The 21,025-nt window shown below is 47.3% G+C and overlaps 1 protein-coding gene across 1 annotated transcript in view; it reads left to right on the top strand.

The window, feature by feature from the left end:
• The window catches only part of Eva1a (eva-1 homolog A, regulator of programmed cell death), a 50,745-nt gene that overhangs the window by 8,953 nt on the left and 20,767 nt on the right, over positions 1–21,025 (top strand). The window contains 2 exon segments of the mRNA XM_036180212.1: positions 19,709–19,782; positions 19,784–19,871. Of these exon segments, the coding sequence (XP_036036105.1) occupies positions 19,765–19,782; positions 19,784–19,871 (106 nt within the window). The 5' untranslated portion in view covers positions 19,709–19,764.

Raw genomic sequence — 21,025 nt, 5'->3', positions numbered from 1 at the left:
GTCATGTTACATGTCATTTGATCAGGGAGAGTTATGGGGTATGGGAAGAGGGCCACAAGTAGTGCTTACAGGGTCTTATGTAGCCCAGCCTGGCCTCAAACTTTTTGTATAACTGAGGGTGACCTTGAACTTTAGATCTCCCTGCCTCTGGGATTACAGGTGTATATTACCAAGCCTGGTTTATGTGGTTTATGCTTGGTAAGCACTCTACCTATGGAGCCACACCCCTAGGTCCAGATAGTGTTTTTTATGCATACGGTGCATTCTAAAGCCTTGTATTAATAATCCTAATTACAAGCAATGAAACACCATCAGGCAGGGGATTGTTGAAGAGTCTGAACTTCAGAATACAAGTGGCACCAAGGAGGACTCCTATTAATGTTTCTATTTTATAGCTGAGTAAACTGAGGCACAGAGGTGACGAATGACTTATCCATGTAACTGTCAATAACAGACCCAGGATTTTCACCCAGCTTGTCAGGATCCATGCCTGTGTCAGACTGCTATGAGAGCAGGGATTGCTAGGACGCCACGCAGAGTTCCAGGAGAGGAAAGGAGAAGACTCTGTGAAGGCAGAATTGGAGGGGGACTTGCAGAGAGCAAGACAACACAGGAGACTGGTCTGTGGGGCAGAAGCATTTCTGGAAGGCAGGGATCAACAGCCCTGGATCAGGTCAAGTCCACATAGGGTGAAGTGCCCATTGACCAGGGGATAAGAAGGCTATTGAGTGATGGGCTGGTGAGGGGGTTAGCGAGAAGACCGAGTTAATGAGCAAATGGAAGGTGAGGAAGTACCACTGAGCTTCACGGGCAGTTTTTGACAGAGCTCGTGTGGAGGTCAGAAAAGAGAGCAAATAGGTAGATGAGTTCCAGGAAGCCCGGAAGAGAATCCCCAGCACGCTGGAGAATGCCTGTGATTGTGGCGGGTGTGGGAAAACCTGATGCAGCTCAGCTCTTGTTTACCATCAGAGGATTCACAATGGGGAGAAGTTTTTGAGTGTAATAGGTGTAAGCAAAAAGTTCTCTCAGAGTTTCTGCTGAATTAAACACCAGAGAATGCATATGAGAGAGCCATATGCCATCTCCTGGGGTGAGCATCTCTTTGCTCACTTTCCTTTCCAGAAAGATCTTTGATATTTTGGCCTGTGTTCTGGGCCACATGCACAGTGAAATAAGGAAGTCCTAGAGGGGCCTGCTGCACAAGACCTGCGTGAGATATCCAGAATCTCTGTGAAAAGCATGTCATGGTAGTGCATGCTTGGAATCCCAGCAATGGGGAGGTAGAGACAGGGGTATGGATCTCTGGGACTCTAGCCAGGCTGCCTAGCATACTTGGTGAATTTCAGGCTGATGAAAGACCCTGTCTCAAAAGAAAAAAAAAGGGGGGGGGATAGAAAAGGTAGATGACACTTGAGGTGTTGACCTCTGACCTCCACACACACACATACCCACCCATACTTGCACACACATGTGCATATGTGCACACACACAAACACCAAAAGTCCGGGGTGGGTGTTTCAAATGCTCTACCATTCATAGGTGGGGCACAGAAACTTTCTCTCACAATGCCCAATGATGAGTCATCACTTGTCATATCCAGACAAGTAAAATTGAAGGACAACATGCCACCCCCCCCAGTCTCCACCCCTGCCAGCTCCTGGGGTTTACTCCCAGAAGGGTCTTCATGGTACCATGACATGCTGGGGTGGGAGTCCTCTGTGGGAATAGGCACCTTCTCTGTAGATGTCAGAGAGTGACTGCTGGCGTAGGCCTTGAGGAGGAAGAAGGGGACCCCCAGGGACCCTTGCTCGGGGAGGTTTGTGGGGAAGAGTCACCTGTTCCTGCCTGGACCCAAGAATCCTGGTTCTTGGAGCAGAGGGGGAAATGATGGGGATGAAGACTGAGAGAGGGCCAGGGTGAAATTCGGAAAGGTGTGACTTTCAGCGGTCTCTGTGGAATGTCTCCAGGTGATATGGCTTCTGTCATTCAGTTTGTCATAGGAGAAAATCTAGTTCCCCTGTAACGCTTTGCTGCTGGGCACAGGGACTCAGTAGGCCTTCCGAGGTGACTTCCTCATCTTGGGGCAAAGACAATTTCTGGGCTTTGGGGACCTAGGATTCTTTTCCTCAGACAGGGACCACAGAGGGTTAAAGTCAAGCAAGAAATGCTGCTTTGCCCCAGCTCCTGACACTGACATCCCAGAGGCGCAGGGCTAGAATTAAGATCTGGCGTCCAACCTTGTAAATATTCTGTGGTTGAAATGGCATCTTTGCTCTTGGAAGTACCTCAGTGAGATGGACACACCTTCTCAGAGGGCCTCTGACCGGCTTTCCCAGAGACATGCTGCCCTGAATCCAAAGACCATGGGAAAGGGCCTTGGGTGTGTGTGTGTGTGTGTGTGTGTGTGTGTGTGTGTGTGTGTATAAGTCTGTACAGGTATGTATATCTGTGACTGTATGTGTATGAGTGTATGTGTCTGTGTGTTTCTTTGTGTCTTTACACCTACAGTAACAATTCAGCTGAATTATTTGCTTCATTTTCTTCCTCTGGGTGTCAGAAAACATGAACATGGCATCTTTTGAAAGTTGTAGTTCAAACTTGGAGGTTTCATGGGTCTGTGGAGAGACACTCGAGGAACCAAGAATGAATGGGGATGTGGGCATAGTGCACAGGGCCTTTGGCTGGGTGGTGGTGGTATGCACACACAAGACACTGTAGCAGAAGAGGGAGGAACCACAGGTGCCTTGCCCCACCCTTCTTTGGTAGACCAGGGGAAGCCAACATTCTTCCCCAGGAGGGTGTGCCTATGGCTCAGCACAGATGTGGACTCTGTGAAGACACCTAATCCTTGATGTGGCTTTTGTCCAATCCTCTGGTTTTGAATATGCTGTCAAGGGAAAAGGCTGGGTGTGTGGAGTGAGTGCAGAGAACCGTGTGTTATATGATAATTAATAGTTTATCTTCTATACTCCATTATTGAGAACACTGGAGTGGCATGGTACACATGGAAGCTTGGGACTGAGGTAGACAGGTACTTTAGACAGGATGCCTTATAGATTCAGCCTATACTGATTGAAAAAGGGTCTTCGTCCACGTGTGATGGCCCACACCTTTATTCCAGCACCCAGGAAGCAGAGGCAGGTAGATCTCTGTAAGTTTGAGGTCAGCTGGTTTATATAGTGAGTTTCAGGCCAGACTGGTCTACAAAGTGAGTTCTAGGACAGGCAAGGCTACACAGAGAAACCCTGTCTCGAAAAACCAAACTAAACCAAACAAACAAAACCCAACCAACTAAACAAAAGCTCTCAAAACTTGGAAGAGGAATTATTTTAGTTAGGGTTACTATGGCTGCGATGAAACACCATGAGGGAGTGAAGGGTTTATTTGGCTTACACTTCCTCATCACTGTTCATCATAAAGGAAGTCAGGACAGGAACTCAAACAGGGCAGGAACCTGGAGGCAGAAGCTGATGCAGAGGCCATGGAGGAATACTGCTTGCTGGCTTACTCCCCATGGCTGGTCCAACCTCATCATTCAGAGTGCTAGGATTGCAGATATGAGCTACCTGCCACATACAATTGTGTCTTTATAGAAGGATGCATTCCACAGGAGTTGCTGAACCTGCCTGGTGTTTTCACTGAACACCACACTGGAAAGCTGGAGTGGTAACGGTGTACTTGTGTGTACAGTTTCACAGCATGAACAGACTTGCACGGATTTGAATTGTTAAGTGATCTTTTTGCAACTCCAGATTTCCTAATTGATGACACCTCAACATCTGTGCTGGTGTCGTCATAGCTTTGGCAGGAGACCCTTCATTCTGAAGTGGCACTAACGTAGCCAGCTGGGCCTATAAACCCACTGGGCCTGTGGTTGTTCACGAAGGGCACAGACCACTATTGAGTGTGTCTGTTTACAAGTTTTAAAAAATAATGTTAAGTTTTTATTGTTATTTTATTTGTGTGACTATTTTGCCCACATGTATATCTGTGCACCACTTGGGAACTGGCAGAGGCCCAAGGGGTGGTTTGGACCCTCTTGCACTGGATTTACAGGTGGCTGTGAAAGCTGCCTGGGAATTAAATCCAGGACCTCTGGAAGAGCATTCAATGCTTAATTTATATATATATATATATATATATATATATATATATATATTATAATTTATTTATTAAAAATTTTTTCATTTTACATACCAACCCCAGTTCCCCCTCCCTCCCCTTCTCCCGCCTCCTCACCTCCCTCCCACTCTACCTCCACCCACTCCTCAGAGTGGGTAAGGCCTCCCATGGTAGTCAACGAAGTCTGGCTTACCAAGTTGAAGGAGAGCCTAGCCCCTCCCGATTGTATCAAGGCTGAGCAAGGTATCCCACCACAGGGAATGGGCTCCAAAAAGCCAGTTCATGCATCTGGGATAAGTCTTGGTCCCACTGCCAGGGAACCCACAAACAGATAGCTGTCACCCACATTCAGCGGGCCTAGTTCGGTCCCATGCAGGTTCCCGGGCTGTCAGTCCAGAGTCAGTGAGCTCCAACTAGCACTGGTCAGCTGTCTTTGTGGGTTTCCCCATCATGATCTTGATCACCTCTTCTTCTTCTTCTTCTTCTTCTTCTTCTTCTTCTTCTTCTTCTTCTTCTTCTTCTTCTTCTTCTTCTTCTTCCCCCCAATGCCATTTATTGAAGGAGGGAGGAGGTCTTAAATACAGGCCTACAGCACAGTGGGAGAACCCTGGAGGGCAGAAGTTTGCTTCTGATTTTTTTTTGTTGTTGTTGTTTTTGTTGTTTTTGTTTTTTAAGCTGAGGATTGAACCCCGGGCCTTGTGCTTGCTAGGCAAGTGCTCTACCATTGACTTAAATCCCCACCCCTGCTCTTGATGTTTTACAATCTCGCATCTAAGCTGTTAACGCCCAATATGCTGGATACTCAGACAAGGAGCTTCCTTTAAGCATTCAGGAGGGTGGAATCTTGAAGGGAACTGGAATAGGGAGGATATCAAGGTCAAGTTCGGCAAGCAAGGCAACAGTTTTTTTTTTTTTTTTTTAAATATTTTAAGTTTTATTTTTTATATATAAGTGTTTTGCTTATATATGTGTAGGTACCAGGCACCAGCCTGGTGTCCAAGAAGGTCAAAAGAGGGATTCCCTGGAACTGGAGTTATTGACAACCCTCAGCCATCATGTAAGTGCTGGAAATTGAACCTGGGTCCTCTGCAAGAATCAGAATCAGTACTGGGGTTGGGGATTTAGCTCAGTGGTAGAGCACTTGCCTAGCAAGCACAAGGGCCTGGGTTTGATCCTCAGCTCTGGCAAAAAAAAAAAAAAAAAAAAAAAAAGAATAAGTATACCTATTACTCCAGCCTCTAATGTTTTTTTGGTTTTTCGAGACAGGGTTTCTCTGTGTAGTTTTGCACCTTTCCTCCTTTCCTGGAACTCACTTAGTAGACCAGGCTGGCCTCGAACTCACAGAGATCCGCCTGGCTCTGCCTCCCAAGTGCTGGGATTAAAGGCGTGTGCCACCACCGCCTGGCACCTCTAATGTTTTTAAAGAGATGTATTTTGTTTTTAAATATGTATATGTATTCTTGTATAGGTATTTGTATATGAGTGTGGGTACTAAAGGTGTCAGAGTCTCTGGAGGTGGAGTTACAGGTGGTTGTGAACTGCCTGATGTGGATGCTGGGAACTGAACTCATGTCCTGTGGAGGAGCAGTATGCAATCTTAACCACTGAATCGTCTCTCCAGGCTCTCTATTTGCAGTTTTAAAAATATTGTCTTAGGATGATGTGGATCAAACATCCATAGAGCCCTTGATACAGATGGGATGAGTGCCATTGCACTGGGGAGAAAGATGTAAGACAATGGTGGTCCTGGCTGGGGTGTTGAGCAGGGTTGGCTGGGGAAGACCTCTGTGTTGTGATCAAGGAAGTACCCAGCTTCGGCTCTGCCCACTCAGGTGATCATCAGCTTGTTTGTGTGCTGCTTGGAGCTGAATCTACATGGAACAGGCTCTGTGTGCCTACCAGACCAGCTCCCCCCAATGAAGAGTGATCAGGATGTACAGGTGGAGTATGATTTCTCACCACCCATAGGGCAGCCAGCTCAGCCTAGGACTTCCCCCTAGCTTCCTCCAGATCCCTGCTGGTGTTCCCTGAGACTCCAAGGTTTAGGATTTTTAGTTTCCTTTTGGATTTCTCAGACTCCTTATATGTATGCTCTGGTTTTCTCAAGAAGTGTGTCTTGCTTTATTCTTTGACAATTTCATGCATGCATATATTTTGATCATCTACACAGTCCATTGCCTTCCCGACCCCAGGGAACCCATTCCTCTTCCCAACATGTTCCCCCTCTACTTGTGACTTTGGTTTTGTTTCTTGTGACCCTCTGGGTTTAATTAGGGCTGTTTGTATGAATGTGAGCAGGGGCTTAGTTCCTGAAGCTACAGCAGCTGTACAGCGGCTGCCCTCCCGAAGAAAGTGAATCTGACCAACACAGCAGCCATTGCATGCCAACAGCCCCTTGGGCTGGAGTGGGCATGGGCTAGGGTGATTCGCGAGCCCTCCACATCCATGTCATGTTCTGTTTTCAGCCACAATAGTGTCCTTACAAGTCATGTTTGGAACTGTGAGGTCAATGCAGCAGAGAGTGTGACCAGCAGGAAAGTAGCCCTGTGTGTGTATGTGTGTCTGATGTTTTTTGTTGTCTGCTGATGCCTGGGATAGATACATCCGTCTCAGGAGGCCTGCAGTGGAAGAGGAAGGTTTTGTGGATGAATCCTGGCTAGGAATAAAACAGTGGCTAGTGACCACATGTTTTAACAGGTGTCCTAAATTAAAGCTCCAGGGATCTGCCAGCATGTCCTTCCTATGCATCCCGCAATGCTAGAAAGGTTGGATGGGGTTTGGTTAGGGTTTTTCAGGCACGTGGTGGTGAGGCTGGAAGTCTTTCCATGCCCATTGTGGTATGGATTTTGTGGTTGTCTTTAATTCCATACAACTGTTTCCTGCCAGTCTGTGTATGTGTGTGCACGTATGTGCCTCTGTGTGTGTGTGTGTGTGTGTGTGTGTGTGTGTGTGTGTGTGTATGTGTGTGTTCAGTCAGGGAGAAGAAAGGTTAGTGTTGAGTGACTTTCTCAATCATACTTTGTCTTCTTATGTCTAAACTGAACATGGAGTTGACTGGTTTCAGCTAGGCTGGCTGGCTAATGAGCCCAGGAACTTCCTGTCTCTGCCTCCCCAGTGCTGGGATTACAGGTGCATACTGCCATGCTGACTATTTCTTTTAATATTTATTTATTTTTCTTTTATGCATATTAGTGTTTGTCTGTATCAATGTATGTGTATGCAGTGCCCACAGAAGCCAGAAGAGGGGGTCGGATCTTTTGGAACTGGAGTTCCTCACCCTGTCTCAGTATCTTGACTTCTTTTTCATGTTCAACACATTCTACTTCCTCTGCCTGCTTCTTCTAGCCCAAACTGGGCCCCCTTTGTTGTCAAGGATCTTCTGACCTGAGGCAGGAGGCTGCAGTGCAGTGGGTGTAGGGATTAGGATCTCGGTCTTGCCTGCAACACTTCTCTCTTTCTTTTTCTCCAAATCACCACACCAAGATCTTGAACTTATGATCCTCTCGCCTCCTCCAAAGTGCAGGACCAAGTGCACCACCTCGCCTAGTTTATATGGTGCTGGCACCTGATCCAGGGATTCATGCATGCCAGGTAAGCACTCTGCCAACTGAGCTGGATCCCAAGCAGGTCATTCATGATGTGAACATCTTGGTACCGATTTCCAGCATTCGAGCTCTACTTCACAGAACCAGCTATGAATATTTTTTGGAAATTCTCACTCCCTTTCTGATGCTGTGCCTTATATAGGCCCCACTGGAATGGAAACCCCTGCCCTCAGGCTGGTTCCAGGAATTTTATGTCCATGGACAGAGCCCAGAGGTGGTGGAAAGCCTATCTTTAGAGACAGTGTCTTGGGCCTTCCACCGGGTTATCAGACAGATTGCAACTTCTGATCTTCAGTTTGTTTGGGAGGATGGGGCATGGTCTCAAGTAGCCCATGCTGGCCTTGAACTAGCTATGTAGCCAGGGACAACTTTGAACTTTGTTCCTCCTGCCTCCACTTCCTGAGTGCTGGGACTATAGGTGTGTACTACCATGCTTGGTTAGTGCTGTGTTGAAACTAGAGCTTGGAGCTTTCTGTGTATGAGGCAAGCATAATTACAGTCATGAAGTATCAATGAAAATAATTTTATGGCTGGGGGTCATCACAACATGAGGAACTGGATTAAAGGGTCAGTACTAGGGAGGTTGAGAACCATTGCTTTAGATACGCATTTCTGGGTGTGGGAACCTATGACTAGATATCTGATCTCCACACTTACACTGGAGGTCTTTGGATTGCTGGTTCTGGTGTCTCCTTGGCTCTTTCTGCTGATGATTGTGTCTTGGGTGTGACAGGGCCATGTGAGCTGCCTGTGTGTTATGACTTGGGGTCTGCAGAAATAAACCAAAGCCAAAGAGAAGTCTGGGAACCTCCAGCGCCTCGATGGATGGTTACATCAAACATCTTCAGTCACTTTCTTCCCATTCTGAAGACTTCACATAATTAAAAACATCCCCAGCCAAACACTAAATAAATTTTACACATGCTGCTTGAATTACTTTGCAGTCTTATCCCAGGGTGGCTTTCTCAGAGATTAATTTTTCATTGAAATGATTCCTTGGGGTAGGCTGAAGCCAGAAACTGCAGAAACTCAAACATTTGCTTTATACCCTGAAACTTCAGGGTAGGACTGCTTTATGAATCTTTTTTTGTGGGGGGGGGATAGGATGCTCACTTGGAAAAAATAGAAGCACTCTTAACAGAGCCCGTGTGACATGAACCCCAGACTGTGTTTCTATCTGTTCAGATATAAAACTGAGAGAATGTGGCTCTAGATGCTATCGTATGACATGGGAACATAGCAGTTATAATATTTGCTTAGTGAGTAGTGCTGTGGTTTGGAAGTGGCGTGTTCCCTGAAGGCTAATGTGTCAGAGGTTTGGCCTGCAGTGTGGGAATGGGGGAGGTGATGGCACCCTTGGGAGGGGGGGCCTTGTGGGGGGTCTTTACATCATTGGTGCTGAGTATTAATGGTCTTTCTTGTTGCTGTGACAAACACCCAATAAAAACAACTTAAGGAAGGGATGTTGGTTTCACTTCATGCTTTGAGGGTGAAATCCATCATGGCGGGGACAGCAAGGAGGCAGTGGAGTAAGATGGCATGGCACCACAGTCAGGAAGTAGAGAGAGGTGAGCTCTGGTGCTCAGCTCTCTCTCCCTTTTGTCCAGGCTAGACTCCAACCCATGCTCACAGTGAGAGTGGGTCGCCCCTCCTCAGGTAAGCCTTTCTGACAGCATTCTCATAGGCACACCCAGAGGTGTTTCCTATGTGATTCCAAATCCAGTCAAGTTGATGAAGAGTAATCATTACAAGGTGTGACTATGGAAGAATTTAATGTAGTTCTCAGGGGACCCCATTCAGTTCCGGGAAGCTCTTCAGCTTCGTGTCTGGCCACGTGTCTGTTCCTCCACTGCAGTGCCGTTCTCCATGAGGTGAGAGAGGAGCCCTACTAGGGTTGGTCGCATACTCTTTGACTTTCATTCTCCAAAACTGTGAGCATCAGCCTTGTGAATACGGTAGATCACCTGAATTGGATTTCCAAAAGCAAACAAGTCTTGCATCTTTAGAATAAGCCCCACACTATCACGTCACAAAAGTCGTGAGAAAAACCCCTCAGGTGCTGTTGGCCCTGTTTGCTGATACTGTGTTAAGGACCTTTATGTTTCTGTGCCCTAGGTTTTTGTTTGTTTTCTGTTTTAACTTTGTTCAGGTTGGATATTAGGATCATGCTAGTTTGGTGAAATGCACTGGGGAGTAGACTCCTCTCTTTTACTTAGAATATATAGTAATTATTCTCGAAGTGGTAGAACATTAGAGTGAAACAATCTGGATCTGAAGATCAGAGGGTGGGGCTGGGGCTAGTTAAATTAGTAATTCACTTTTTTTCTTTTCTCAAGTGTGTGTGTGTGTGTGTTTCTGAGGATTGAACATAGGACCCCACACATGGTAGGAAAATATTATCCCATTGAGCTATATCTTTGTTTTTTCACTTTTTATTCTGAGATGGGGGGTCTCACTAAACTGCCCAGACTGTGGCTTAGGCAGGCCTTGAACATCCATCCCATGCTCCTGCCCCCAGCCTCTTGAGTAACTGGGTATATCGGCCCACCTTGGAATTCAGTTTATTCAGTTACAGCACTGCTTGAATCATCTCTGTCTTGATGCGGGAGCTGAGATGGGAGTCTGTGCTTTACTCTAGGGGCAGTAGCCCCGAAGTTCAGAGCACTGGGGTTGACCTGCAGCCTGTTACTTTCCAACTGGTCTCCATGCCTTGATTTTCCCGTTTGAAAAATAGCAACAATCACGCCTACATCGTGGGTAGAAACATTCAGCCAATGCAAGGGAAGGCCTTGGCAATGCATGCTGAGAATATAATTAGTAATTGGTACCCTGAGCACTGCCTCTAATGGAGCCTTTATGGCTTTCCCTACTGCTACCCCATTGTTGGAATTAATTGCTCTTTCCCCACTGCCCCTCTAGCACTTAATTTACATTGCTCTTATGCTTCTTTCTTGTTGCATCTCAGGCAATTTGACTGAAGATTTCTCCCCTGGCCACATTCATTCAGTCCATCATTCGTTCAGAGGAAGCCCTCCGAATTGGGCAAAGAGGTGAACAAATGTGGACCGTTCCTCTGCATTCTCAGCCCCTGGGAGCAGCAAACTGCTTAGCTAAATAAACGGTTCCAGTGGGCCTTTATTAATATTTACTGACGTAAGATTGGCAGGCTATCTACCTTGGGACAAGAAGGTAGTCTGCTCACTTTCAGGCTGAAAGGCATTTGGATTAGGAACTTCAGTAAGCTGTTCCTATTGGAGACCCCTGTCTAGTCCTAGGCGAAGCATCAGGCTGTTAGATCCCTGTGGTGGTATTGTGTTCCCCAAAATATTGTGTGTTCCCCAAAATAAACTTATCTGGGGTCAGAGAACAGGACGGCTACAATATTAAACACGAAGATAGGCAGTGGTAGCACATGCCTTTAATCCTAGCATTTCACAGACAGAAATACCTCTGGATATCTGAGTTCAAGGCCACATTAGAAACAGCCAGGCATGGTGACGCATGCCTTTAATCCAAGAAATCCAGCCTTTAATCCCAGGGAGTGACGGCAGAAAGTAGAAAGATTATATAAGGTGTGAAGACCAGAAACTAGAAGCATTTGGCTGGTTCAGCATTTGGCTGGTTAAGCTTTCAGGCTTTGGAACAGCACAGTTCAGCTGAGAGCCATTGGGATGAGGACACAGAAGCTTGCAGTCTGAGGAAACAAGACCAGCCGAGGAACTGGCGAGGTGAGGAAACTGTGGCTTGTTCTGTTTCTCTGATCTTCCAGCATTCACCCCAATGACTGGCGTCAGGTTTGATTTCATTAATAAGACTTTTAAGATTCCTGCTGCAGATCCCTGTCAGAGTGGCACTGGGACTTCTGAGGGTGGGGGCCATCATGTTGAGTCTGCCTTGATTGAGCCAGACCAGGTCAAGCCAGTTCTGTTAACTCAGAGCTTTCGTTCAATGAAGACGAAGTCCTTGTCAGTCTCTCAAGGGTTACAGAAATGCTCCTGGTGGTCCAGACAGTGTCAACTCTACTTGTAAGCCTGGAAATCTTGCCCCACCCCACATTTTGTTTCCAGTCATGTGATAGGATTTGTATTCAAGTGCTAGGCACTATGATCACCACTGTTGGGAAATGGTGAGGCTTGAGACCCTGACAGTCAATCTCCTTCCTCAACAGTCTCTTGCAACTCAGACTTGATGGTGTCACCAGGGCTGCCTGGCTAAGGATACTTGCAAGATTCACTGGTCATAAAGCCAACTTTCATGGGCCACGAATTGGATGTGAAGAGTGATGGAAAGTGTAAATGTTTGTGAAGATGCTTGTCCGGGAACATGTGATGGTTTATGTTGATTGTCAATGAGACAATGTCTAGAGTCACCCAAGGGATAAGCTTCCAAATGCACAGATTAGATTAGGCTGTGGGTATGCCTGTGTGGGGGCATCTCGATTAAATACAGCGGGGACACCCATCCTAAATGTGTGTGGCACCATTCCTGTGGGCTGGCATCCTAGAACTGAAGGAGAAAGAGAACATGACAGCCCTGGTGCTCACGGGCCGTCTGCATCCTGACTGCCAGCTGCTGAACAGCTGCCCTGGGCTGCTGCTGCCGCAGGCTCCCACCATGCTGGACTGTTCCCATAAACCATAAGCCGGAACAAACCCTTCCCACCTCCAGCTGTTTTTGTCACAGCAACAGGAACCAAGGTAGAAAGGAGGAAGAGTGGGTGCCAAGGATCTGTAGAGAGGTGGACCAGAGACAGGGTCAGTTACAAGTGGGGGCAATTAAGTAAGTTTGTAGCAGATGAGGGAAACAGATGAAAAGATGGCTAGAGGGAGTGAATGACTGGAAAGAATAGGAAATCGTTGGAGAAGGATGTACATATACTCATACAAATACACACATCCACATACATTTGCATATGTGAGTATTCAGATCTGTGGGTTATGTACATATACATACATATCTGCATTCACATACACATACACACATGTACAGGTGGAAGACAGTAAGAAGGGAGAGAGTGGGGAAGTTTGAGCGGGAATTATGCACACATATGTCATTTCTCTCTGTTATTCCAGCCTTCTGCCTGTGTGCCCACTTGTTGTTAATATGTAAAGATGAAGAGGAGTTAAAAGAGGGAAAATGAGTCATTGTGGGCGTGTGACCCATAGGAAGGAGGAAGTGATCTGATAGACAGTGCTGATGTTAGTTCTCTAGGCCAGCAGGAAGGTTGGGATGCCACCAGGAGTCGGGGAGGAGGGTGGGAGTATGGGATGTGTGGGAGCTCAAGTGTGGGGGAGTTGTCTCTGCTTCCTCAGGAAAGCTGGGATGATGATACAGACTCCAAATGCTTTTGTTTTTGAGACAAGAGACCAGGCAGGTGGGGGTTGGAGTGGTTAAGAGATGGGCCTGGGGGAGAGAGGGGTGCCAGATAGGTCCTGGTGAGAACTGTGGGGTACAGTTGTAGTAACCAGGCTGTGCGGAGAGAATCGCTGAGCCTAGGATGATGTGCCAGATGAAGACAAAGAAGAAAGGGGGGGGGGGCGGGCTCCGGGAGAGGTTGGTGAACACACAAGCTTTGACTCCGTCCTGAGGAAGCAGGGAATATGATTTCCCAGGGAATCTCTCATCCAGCAGCCACTGAGCATCAGCTCTGCTCAGTTATGGGTGACTCTGGGGATTAAGACACTTCTCTGCCCCTAAGTGTTTCATAGTACAGGACTCAGCTGAAGAAGCCTCTCAAGGGGCTGACGGGGTCCAGGAGTGTCACTGGGAATGACTTGCTGCTGGAGGAGCAGAGGTCAGCAGATGGTATGTCTCATGGGTCACCACAAGTGCTCATGAGTGCTACAGAGAAAGTTCAGATTTCTGTTGGCTTGGTCATTTCTCTGGGACCATGAACTTCTTCCATATCCAAGGTCTGGAGACTGTGCACATGCCTGGACAGAGCATCATGGTGGCAGGAATGTGCAGTGGAGGCTGTTTTCCTCTTGGTGGGCAGGAGTCAAAGAAAGTAACATAGGAAAGGTCAGTGCAAGATATAACCCCAAGGACATGGCCCCAGTGATCTGCATCCTCCAACTGTGACCCACCTTTTACGTTCTCCCACCTCCAAGCGGTCTACTTAGATTTTGACTCTATCGGGATGAATCCATGTACCAGTCAGAGTTCTCAGTAGGAGCAGACTCGCTGGAGTGGATGTGTATGTGAAAATAGTAACAGTAGCTGAGTCATACCTGAGAGCTGTGACCCTCTCGGTGGTTCCTCAGTCCTTGAGCGTGGTGTAGCCCCTGGAGCGACTGCCTCACTGGGGAGGCCAGCAACCTGTAGTTGCTCAGTCCACAAGGCTGGGTGCCTTAGCAACCCCAGTCTATCGCCAAAAACCTGAAAGGTTCCTGGAGAAGCTGCTGGTCCTTAAGACTTTGATGGAAGGCTGGAAACGCTGGTTCTGGTATCATCATGTAGTTCCCAGATGTCAGATAGATACGTAAAATATGTTTGTACATGACATGAAAGTGGAAATACAACTGTCTAAGGGACAAGGGGGAGTGACTCTTGGAGGGGAAGGGTGAGGAAACGGAGGGAGTCTCAGTTTGCTTTTCTGTTGCTGGACACAATGCTGACCCAGCCAACTTTGGGAGGAAAGGCCTGGCTTGGTTTAACACTCTCACTCAGGATTCATCACTGAGGGAAGCTGGGGGCAGGAGCCTGGAGACAGGAACCAAAGCAGAGGCCATGGAGGAACAGCACTTTTTGGCTTGCTCAGCCTGCTTTCTTGTATAACCCAGGTCCATCTGCCCAAGCTTCACACCGCCGAGGGCGGACTGTGCCCTCACAGCACCGACCATTAACGAACAAAATGTCCCACTGACTTGCCCACAGTCCAATTGGATAGAGGTGATTCCTCATTTGAGGTTTCCTCATCCCAAGGGACTCTAGTTTATATCAGTTTGATATAAATAAAATAACAAACAATAAAATAACAAAACAAAAAACCCAACTAACATAGAGAGGTTAAGGGAATAGGGCTGGGATGTGCTCAATATACAATATATAGGTATGAAAACTTTTAAAAAATTAAAACAAAACAAAATGACAACAAAGGAATTGCCAGTTGGAGAATCCAAATTCAAATGCTAGCTGCATGCCTGTGAGCCTAGAGCTCAGAAGGCTGAGGCAGGAAGATCTAGAGTTTGAGGCTAGCCTGGGCTAAAAGAGAGACCATGTGTTCAAAACAAAACATAAATAAAACAGACAAAAAAAAGAACTAAAGATCCTGTGCTTCCAGTTTCCTGTTCTTCTTTAATAATAGTTTGTATGTGTGTGAATGCTTTGCCTGCCTGCCTGCCTGCACGTGCACCTTGTGCCCACAAAGGTCAGAAGAGGGAGTTACAGGCAGTTGTGAGCCACTGTGTGGGTGCTGGGAATCAAACCTGGACCATCTATAGGAGCGGCCAGTGCTCCTAACCACTGAGCTGCCTCTCCAGCCTCATTCTCATTTTCATCCCCGTAGAGAGAAATAGACATAGGAGGGGGCTGCAGCATCCTTTGTGAGGGGAAGCCTTGACATAACATCTACAAAACACACAGGAGGCTGTGTACACATGGAGCAGGACATTCAGCAGTCCAGGAGCTCCACCACTGGTCCTGTTTATTCTCCCCACTCACTCATAAATGAAGCTGGTGACAAACTGCCTCTATTCTGGGCTGAAGAGAGAGGCTTCCTGTGCAGCAGGAGCAGGCTGTGGGAATAGATGTGTCAGAATTTACTGGGTTTTAGCTCCACACAGAGCTGCGTGAGATTTTTTATTTGTTTGTTTCATGGTGCATCAGGGCATTGCTATCTGGGAACTGAATTCCCTTCCTTCCTGTTCCAAGGAAGTGGCTTGCAGGCTTCACTGATGTGGGGCCAGACAGACTGGTCCCTCACTCCCTGGGTTGTGAGTTTTGGCTGAAGAGAAGGAAGAGGAAGCTGGTGTCTCTGATCATCTGTCTCTTGCTTCCTTTCTGTTCTGAACAGAGGAGACTGGATTCTCCACCTGGTAGTCCAAATTCCAGATAAAATCCCAACCCATGGTGAATCGGAGAGATGGCTCTGTAGTTAAGAGCCTTGGCTGTCCTGTAGAGGACCTGGGTTTGTTTCTCAGCATGTACGTGGTGGCTCATAATCAGATGTAATTCCATTTCTAGGAGATCTAATGCTTTCTTCTGGCTTTTGCAAGCATATGCATGAGGTACACATAAATACCTGCAGGCAAACACTCATGCTCATAAAATACCTTATCCATGGACTTTTTCTTGTAAGAGAATGTTATCCAGTGCTCCAAGGACCCAGACACACCCCAAGACCTCTCTGTTGGACTCATGATGGCACCAGGTCTAAGGAACAAGGTGATCTCCAAGACGTGTGTGTGTGTGTGTGTGTGTGTGTGTGTGTGTGTGTGTGTGTGTCTCCCCGTCCCCTTCCTTTTTCCCTTTCAATATCTGAGAAGTCAACTGAGGCCAAGCAGGGTTAGAACTCTGAAACCAACCTAATTGAGGATGACCAGTTCTTACCAGATCCATCTCTGTTCCTGGCACCCCACCTCTCCTCAGCTAGCTAAAACAACAGTTACCCAACCCTAAGAGTTACCTGCACAGGAGTGGAGTGGGGCTTACTTCCTAGGGAAGGCACATTACTTCTGAGTATAAGGTGCAATGCACTATCACCAGGTACATTTCATTTCTGTGATTACACTTTGTGTACATGGACGGACTCAAGGCTGCAGAGAATGTACATTTGTAACTGTGGGAATGAGGTTACCTGTGAAGTGGAAGCTGGTGTAAACAGAACACCATGTATCCGGTTAACCATTCAATCTAGGTTCTCACAAGACAGGGCACGTTGATGTCTTCATCAGGAAAGCAAGCAGTATATGGTCAGGAAGCTGAGGCACCGGGATAGATGTGTTAGAAGGAGATTGTTTCTTTCTATTACTTGGCAGTTAGTCTCTAGTTAGAAGAAGCTGTGGATGGATATAAGACAGAAAGCCATTGTAGAGTTAAGAATTAGGGGCCTGGGAAGTTAGCTTAGTGGGTAAGAGCACTTGGTGCACAACTGTGAGGGCCTGAGTTTGAATCCCCGGCACCCACTTAAAAAGCCTGTAATCCCAGGACTGTGCATGTCCTAGACAGAAACATTGCTGGCTGATAGCCTAGCTCCAGGTTCAGTGAGACCCTGACTCAAGCAATGAGGTGGAATGATATAGCAGAGCATCTGAGCTCTTCTGGTCTTCAGGTGTGCTCATGGGCATGTGCTGCTGTGCACTCTTCCCATTCACACAAGAACTGGTAGATGCTGGATTGCTAGGTGAGTGTTGACAGGTGGTTCTCTAGAAGGATGTATAATTAACCCAATGGGTTATCATTTGAGGAAAGCCTTGGCTTTGAAAATATCCAACTCCCTTTTAATTCTTCCTTTCCCAACATAATTCCCATTGTTCCTAGCATCAGTGCATCTGGAGGACTGAATCCCAGTCTTGGCATGGACCTTGTGCCCTGTGAACCAAGGAAATACTACTATGGAGGTTCCCATGTAGGATGGACCGTTCTAAGCCACGGGCTCTCTGCTTACAGATTAATAAACCACTGTGGTATCTTTGGAGGATTTTGCTATTGTAACTTATTCTCCAAGAGCCTGGTCACTTGTGGTCACTGGGAACACTGACTGCACTGTTGGACCAGAGTTTGGAGCAGTGCTCTCACTGGCAGCTTCTCTCTGCCACCTTCCTGTCTTGGACAAGGCACATGGGATTCCTAAACCCAAGGCTGGCTTAGGCTGGACTCGGAAGTAGTGGTACTTGATCACCTAGAACCCTGTGAACACTTTTGGGCCAGATTGCTCTTTGTGGCAGAAGCCTGTCCTGTATATATTATGGAAGATTTAGCAGCATCTCTAACCTCAACCCTGGACACCAATGTCACCTTGTGTTGTAGCTATGGCAACCAGAAATGATGCTAAATACTGTCAAATATGTGCCAGCAGGCAAAGCCACCTGGACTGAGAACCAGTCCTCACGGAGCTAAGAAGGGACAAAGAGCTTCCTGGAGGAACATGGCATAACCCTGTACATAGGAGTGGCTGAATGTTTCTGTCCTGTATCTCTGTGCTAGTGTGTCGATTCACAATGTGCTGGCCACATGAGCCCACAGGGTCATATACTACAACATGTTTCAAACATTTCAATTGGGCATCTTAGAAACAGATTTGGATTTATTAGGTCTGGGGTGGTGTCTAAGATTATGTAGCCCTAACAAGCTGCTGATTCTCAGATGATGCCCTGGGCAGTTGAGGATGTAGGCCAGGCATCTACATAACACAGTCTCCGGACCAACTTGAGATCATATTTTTTAAGTTATTATTTTTTTTTAATTTCAATGATATATATGTCTGTGGGGGTATTTGTATGTGAGTGAGGCTACCTGAGAAAGCCAGACGAGGGTGTTCGATTCCTTGAAGCCGGAGGTGCAGGTGGTTGTGAGTTGCCCCACGTGGGTGCTGGGAAACAAACTCAACTCCTCTGTGAGAGCAGTATGTGCCGAGTGAAGATGGCAGTTAAATGCATGGAAAGATGAAGGAGCTTGCCACCCCTGGGAACTGAAGGCAGTCTGGCATTGTCGGAGCACTCGGTGAGCTTGTATCTGTCTGTAGGTGTGTGGCCTGCGGAGGAGGTTCTGTAGGTTAGAGTCATAGAAGTGCCCGTGTTTGTTATTGAAGTGAGTGGAGACTGCTGCAGCTGTATGATCAAATCTATGTTGTTGAAATATGCCCCTGCTGGTGAGTGGGTACTCGCTTGAGTCAGGAAGAAGAGTCATCCAAATGAGCATGTGGGAGACAGTTGCAACCCTCAGAAGTGAGTGATGTGGCCTGCATCAGGGAGCACTGGTGAGGACAGGTGGGAGGGGATGGATCTGAACTTAAGATTCCAGCAGCTTCTTCCTCTGCCTGGATTCTGGGCTCCTGGAACCTGCTGGGCCCAGAAGTGGTGGTGAGGAGCTGCTGGCCAGTGGCCCTCTCAGGAATGCTAATGGCTAGTGAAGGACATGCCCTGCTGTGGCTCAGAGGCTGGGGGGAGGGGAGTCACCCTCCAGCAGATAGCACCCCCAGCAGGCAGCCTCTTTTCAGAGACCCTTAGCTCCCACTCTTCATTCTGAAATTCTGAGTTATTGTTTTTTTTTTTTTTGTTGTTGTTGTTGTTGTTGTTTTAAAGTAATAAAAAAAGATTGAGTACCTTTTTGGGGGGAGTTCACCTACTACCATGTCTGAAACAACTTTACTGTGCCATCCCACTGCCTACTACCCTGCTTTATTGTTTTCTCCTGTTTTTTAAAAAGAACTTCTCTCTCACTTCTGGATTCTGAGAGCCCCCCATCCTTCTTTAATCCCCGACACATCACACATGGTTGCCATGGAGTCACGAAGCTGGGATCCAGGAGCAGACTGAGCTCCCAGGTCTTTATGGGTGTTTTAGAAGTGGACACAGGGTGGCAGCTGTGATGGGCGTCGCTGACCCATCTCCAAGGGTGGCATATTATGACCCGAGGGACAGGGCATCTGATCAAAGTACATGCGTGTCATCGGTGTGGGCTTCCAGCAAGGCATGGGAGCAGAGCCATCACCGAGGTGATGATGTGGCTCTAATGGACTGTCCCTCAAAGATGAACCAGGGAGAATGCAGTGAAGCCTGTGAGGAATGGCCTGAGGGAGGGCTGCAGCAGGGCAGAGAAAGGAGAAAAGTCAGGAACAACACATAAAGTGCTACTGCCTTCCTGAAAACGAGGCGCCTCACCCCATCGAAGGACAAGACCCAGATCTTTGTGGCTCCCTGCCGGGGAAAGGTGGCTTCCTTTGGGATCCCGGCTCTTTGTTACTGAGCACAGCCTGCTGGAAACAACCCCAGGAAAGCAGACTGTGTGTGCCTCACTGCTCACCTTATGTCTCCACACAGGAGAAGACAGGGAGGGGGCCACGCTGATCCAGAAGTGTCCAGGAGCTCTCCTCCCGATGCCATATGAGGCTGCCCCTCAGCCCCAGCACGGAGCCAGTGGCCAAGGAGCCCTTGGAGATGGCTTTGCTCAGCAGCATCCTGGCAGCCTGTTCCTATATCTCAGGTGGGTGCTGCTGTCTGCTGGCCAGGGCTGTGACCCTAGACTGAGTCCTGGGCTGCTTCCTGCTGGCCAGGTCTGGTCTAGTACTAGGAGAGAAGTGAGTGATCATCACGGGGAGGCTCTGTTCCACTGGGTTTGAGATGTAAGTTTTTCAGGTTCTTATTTAAGTGTGATATCCTCTAATTTGGCAGGTGAATACTCCCAACAGCTTTATCTTTCTAGAGAAATGTTTAGCAGCCTTTTGGCCATGGGCTGTTGCTGGCTTCTGTCCTCAGCACATCAACTAATAAGCCTGAGGATTTCTGTAGATTCTCAACCCCACACACGTTTCTCTGTCTGTGAGTGTGTGAGAGGGAGAGTGTGTGTATATGCATGTGTGTATGTGTGTGTGTGTGTGTGTGTGTGTGTGTGTGTGTGTGTGTGAGAGAGAGAGAGAGAGAGAGAGAGAGAGAGAGAGAGAGAGAGAGAGAGAGGAGAATGTTTATTCATGTGAGTGAGTGTGTGTGTGTGTGTGTAGTGGGAGAGTATTTCAGGGGCCATCTAAGGTGTTTAAGAGCCTTCTGGAGGAGAGGGAGACAGAAGGTTCATGACTCTCAGAGACCTGATGTTAACCTCTTCTTGATTCAAAGTCATGCTCTTCAGCAAGTTGGCTGACTTTCTCTCTCTCTCTCTTTTTTTTTTGTTCTGGAGCCCAGACATTGTTCCTATAAAAGGTGTTATTTAATGTCCCATGGAAATGCTCTCTCATTTGAATGATCAGACTCCGGTTGCTGGAGTGAATGTTTTAATCTTTCATGTTTTGATAACTTGCTTGTATTTTGTTTTGCTTTGCCTGGAGTTGTACGGCCACTGTATGAAGAAGGGGCTGATTGTTTTGATTCCACTCCCTTTGGGGGAAGAGTTTTATTTTCTAATTTTCTAGCCAGAGTTCACATTGGTAACTTAAGAATTCAAATGAAGCCTAATGCTTCTATTTACAATGGCTCAGCCACTATAAGGGGGCTTCTGAGGGCTAACCCGTCTGGCTCATTTGTGGTTGGCGAGATGGGGCGTGTCTTAGTTGCTTTCCACTGCTGTGACATGCATTCCGACAAAGCAGCTTAAGAGAGAGAAGGTGTATGTTAACTGATAGTTCAAGGTTACCCCATCATGTCGGG

Source organism: Onychomys torridus, chromosome 3 (genome assembly GCF_903995425.1).
Source record: "Onychomys torridus chromosome 3, mOncTor1.1, whole genome shotgun sequence".
NCBI lineage: Eukaryota > Metazoa > Chordata > Mammalia > Rodentia > Cricetidae > Onychomys > Onychomys torridus.
This window is presented reverse-complemented; position numbering and strand designations above follow the sequence as displayed.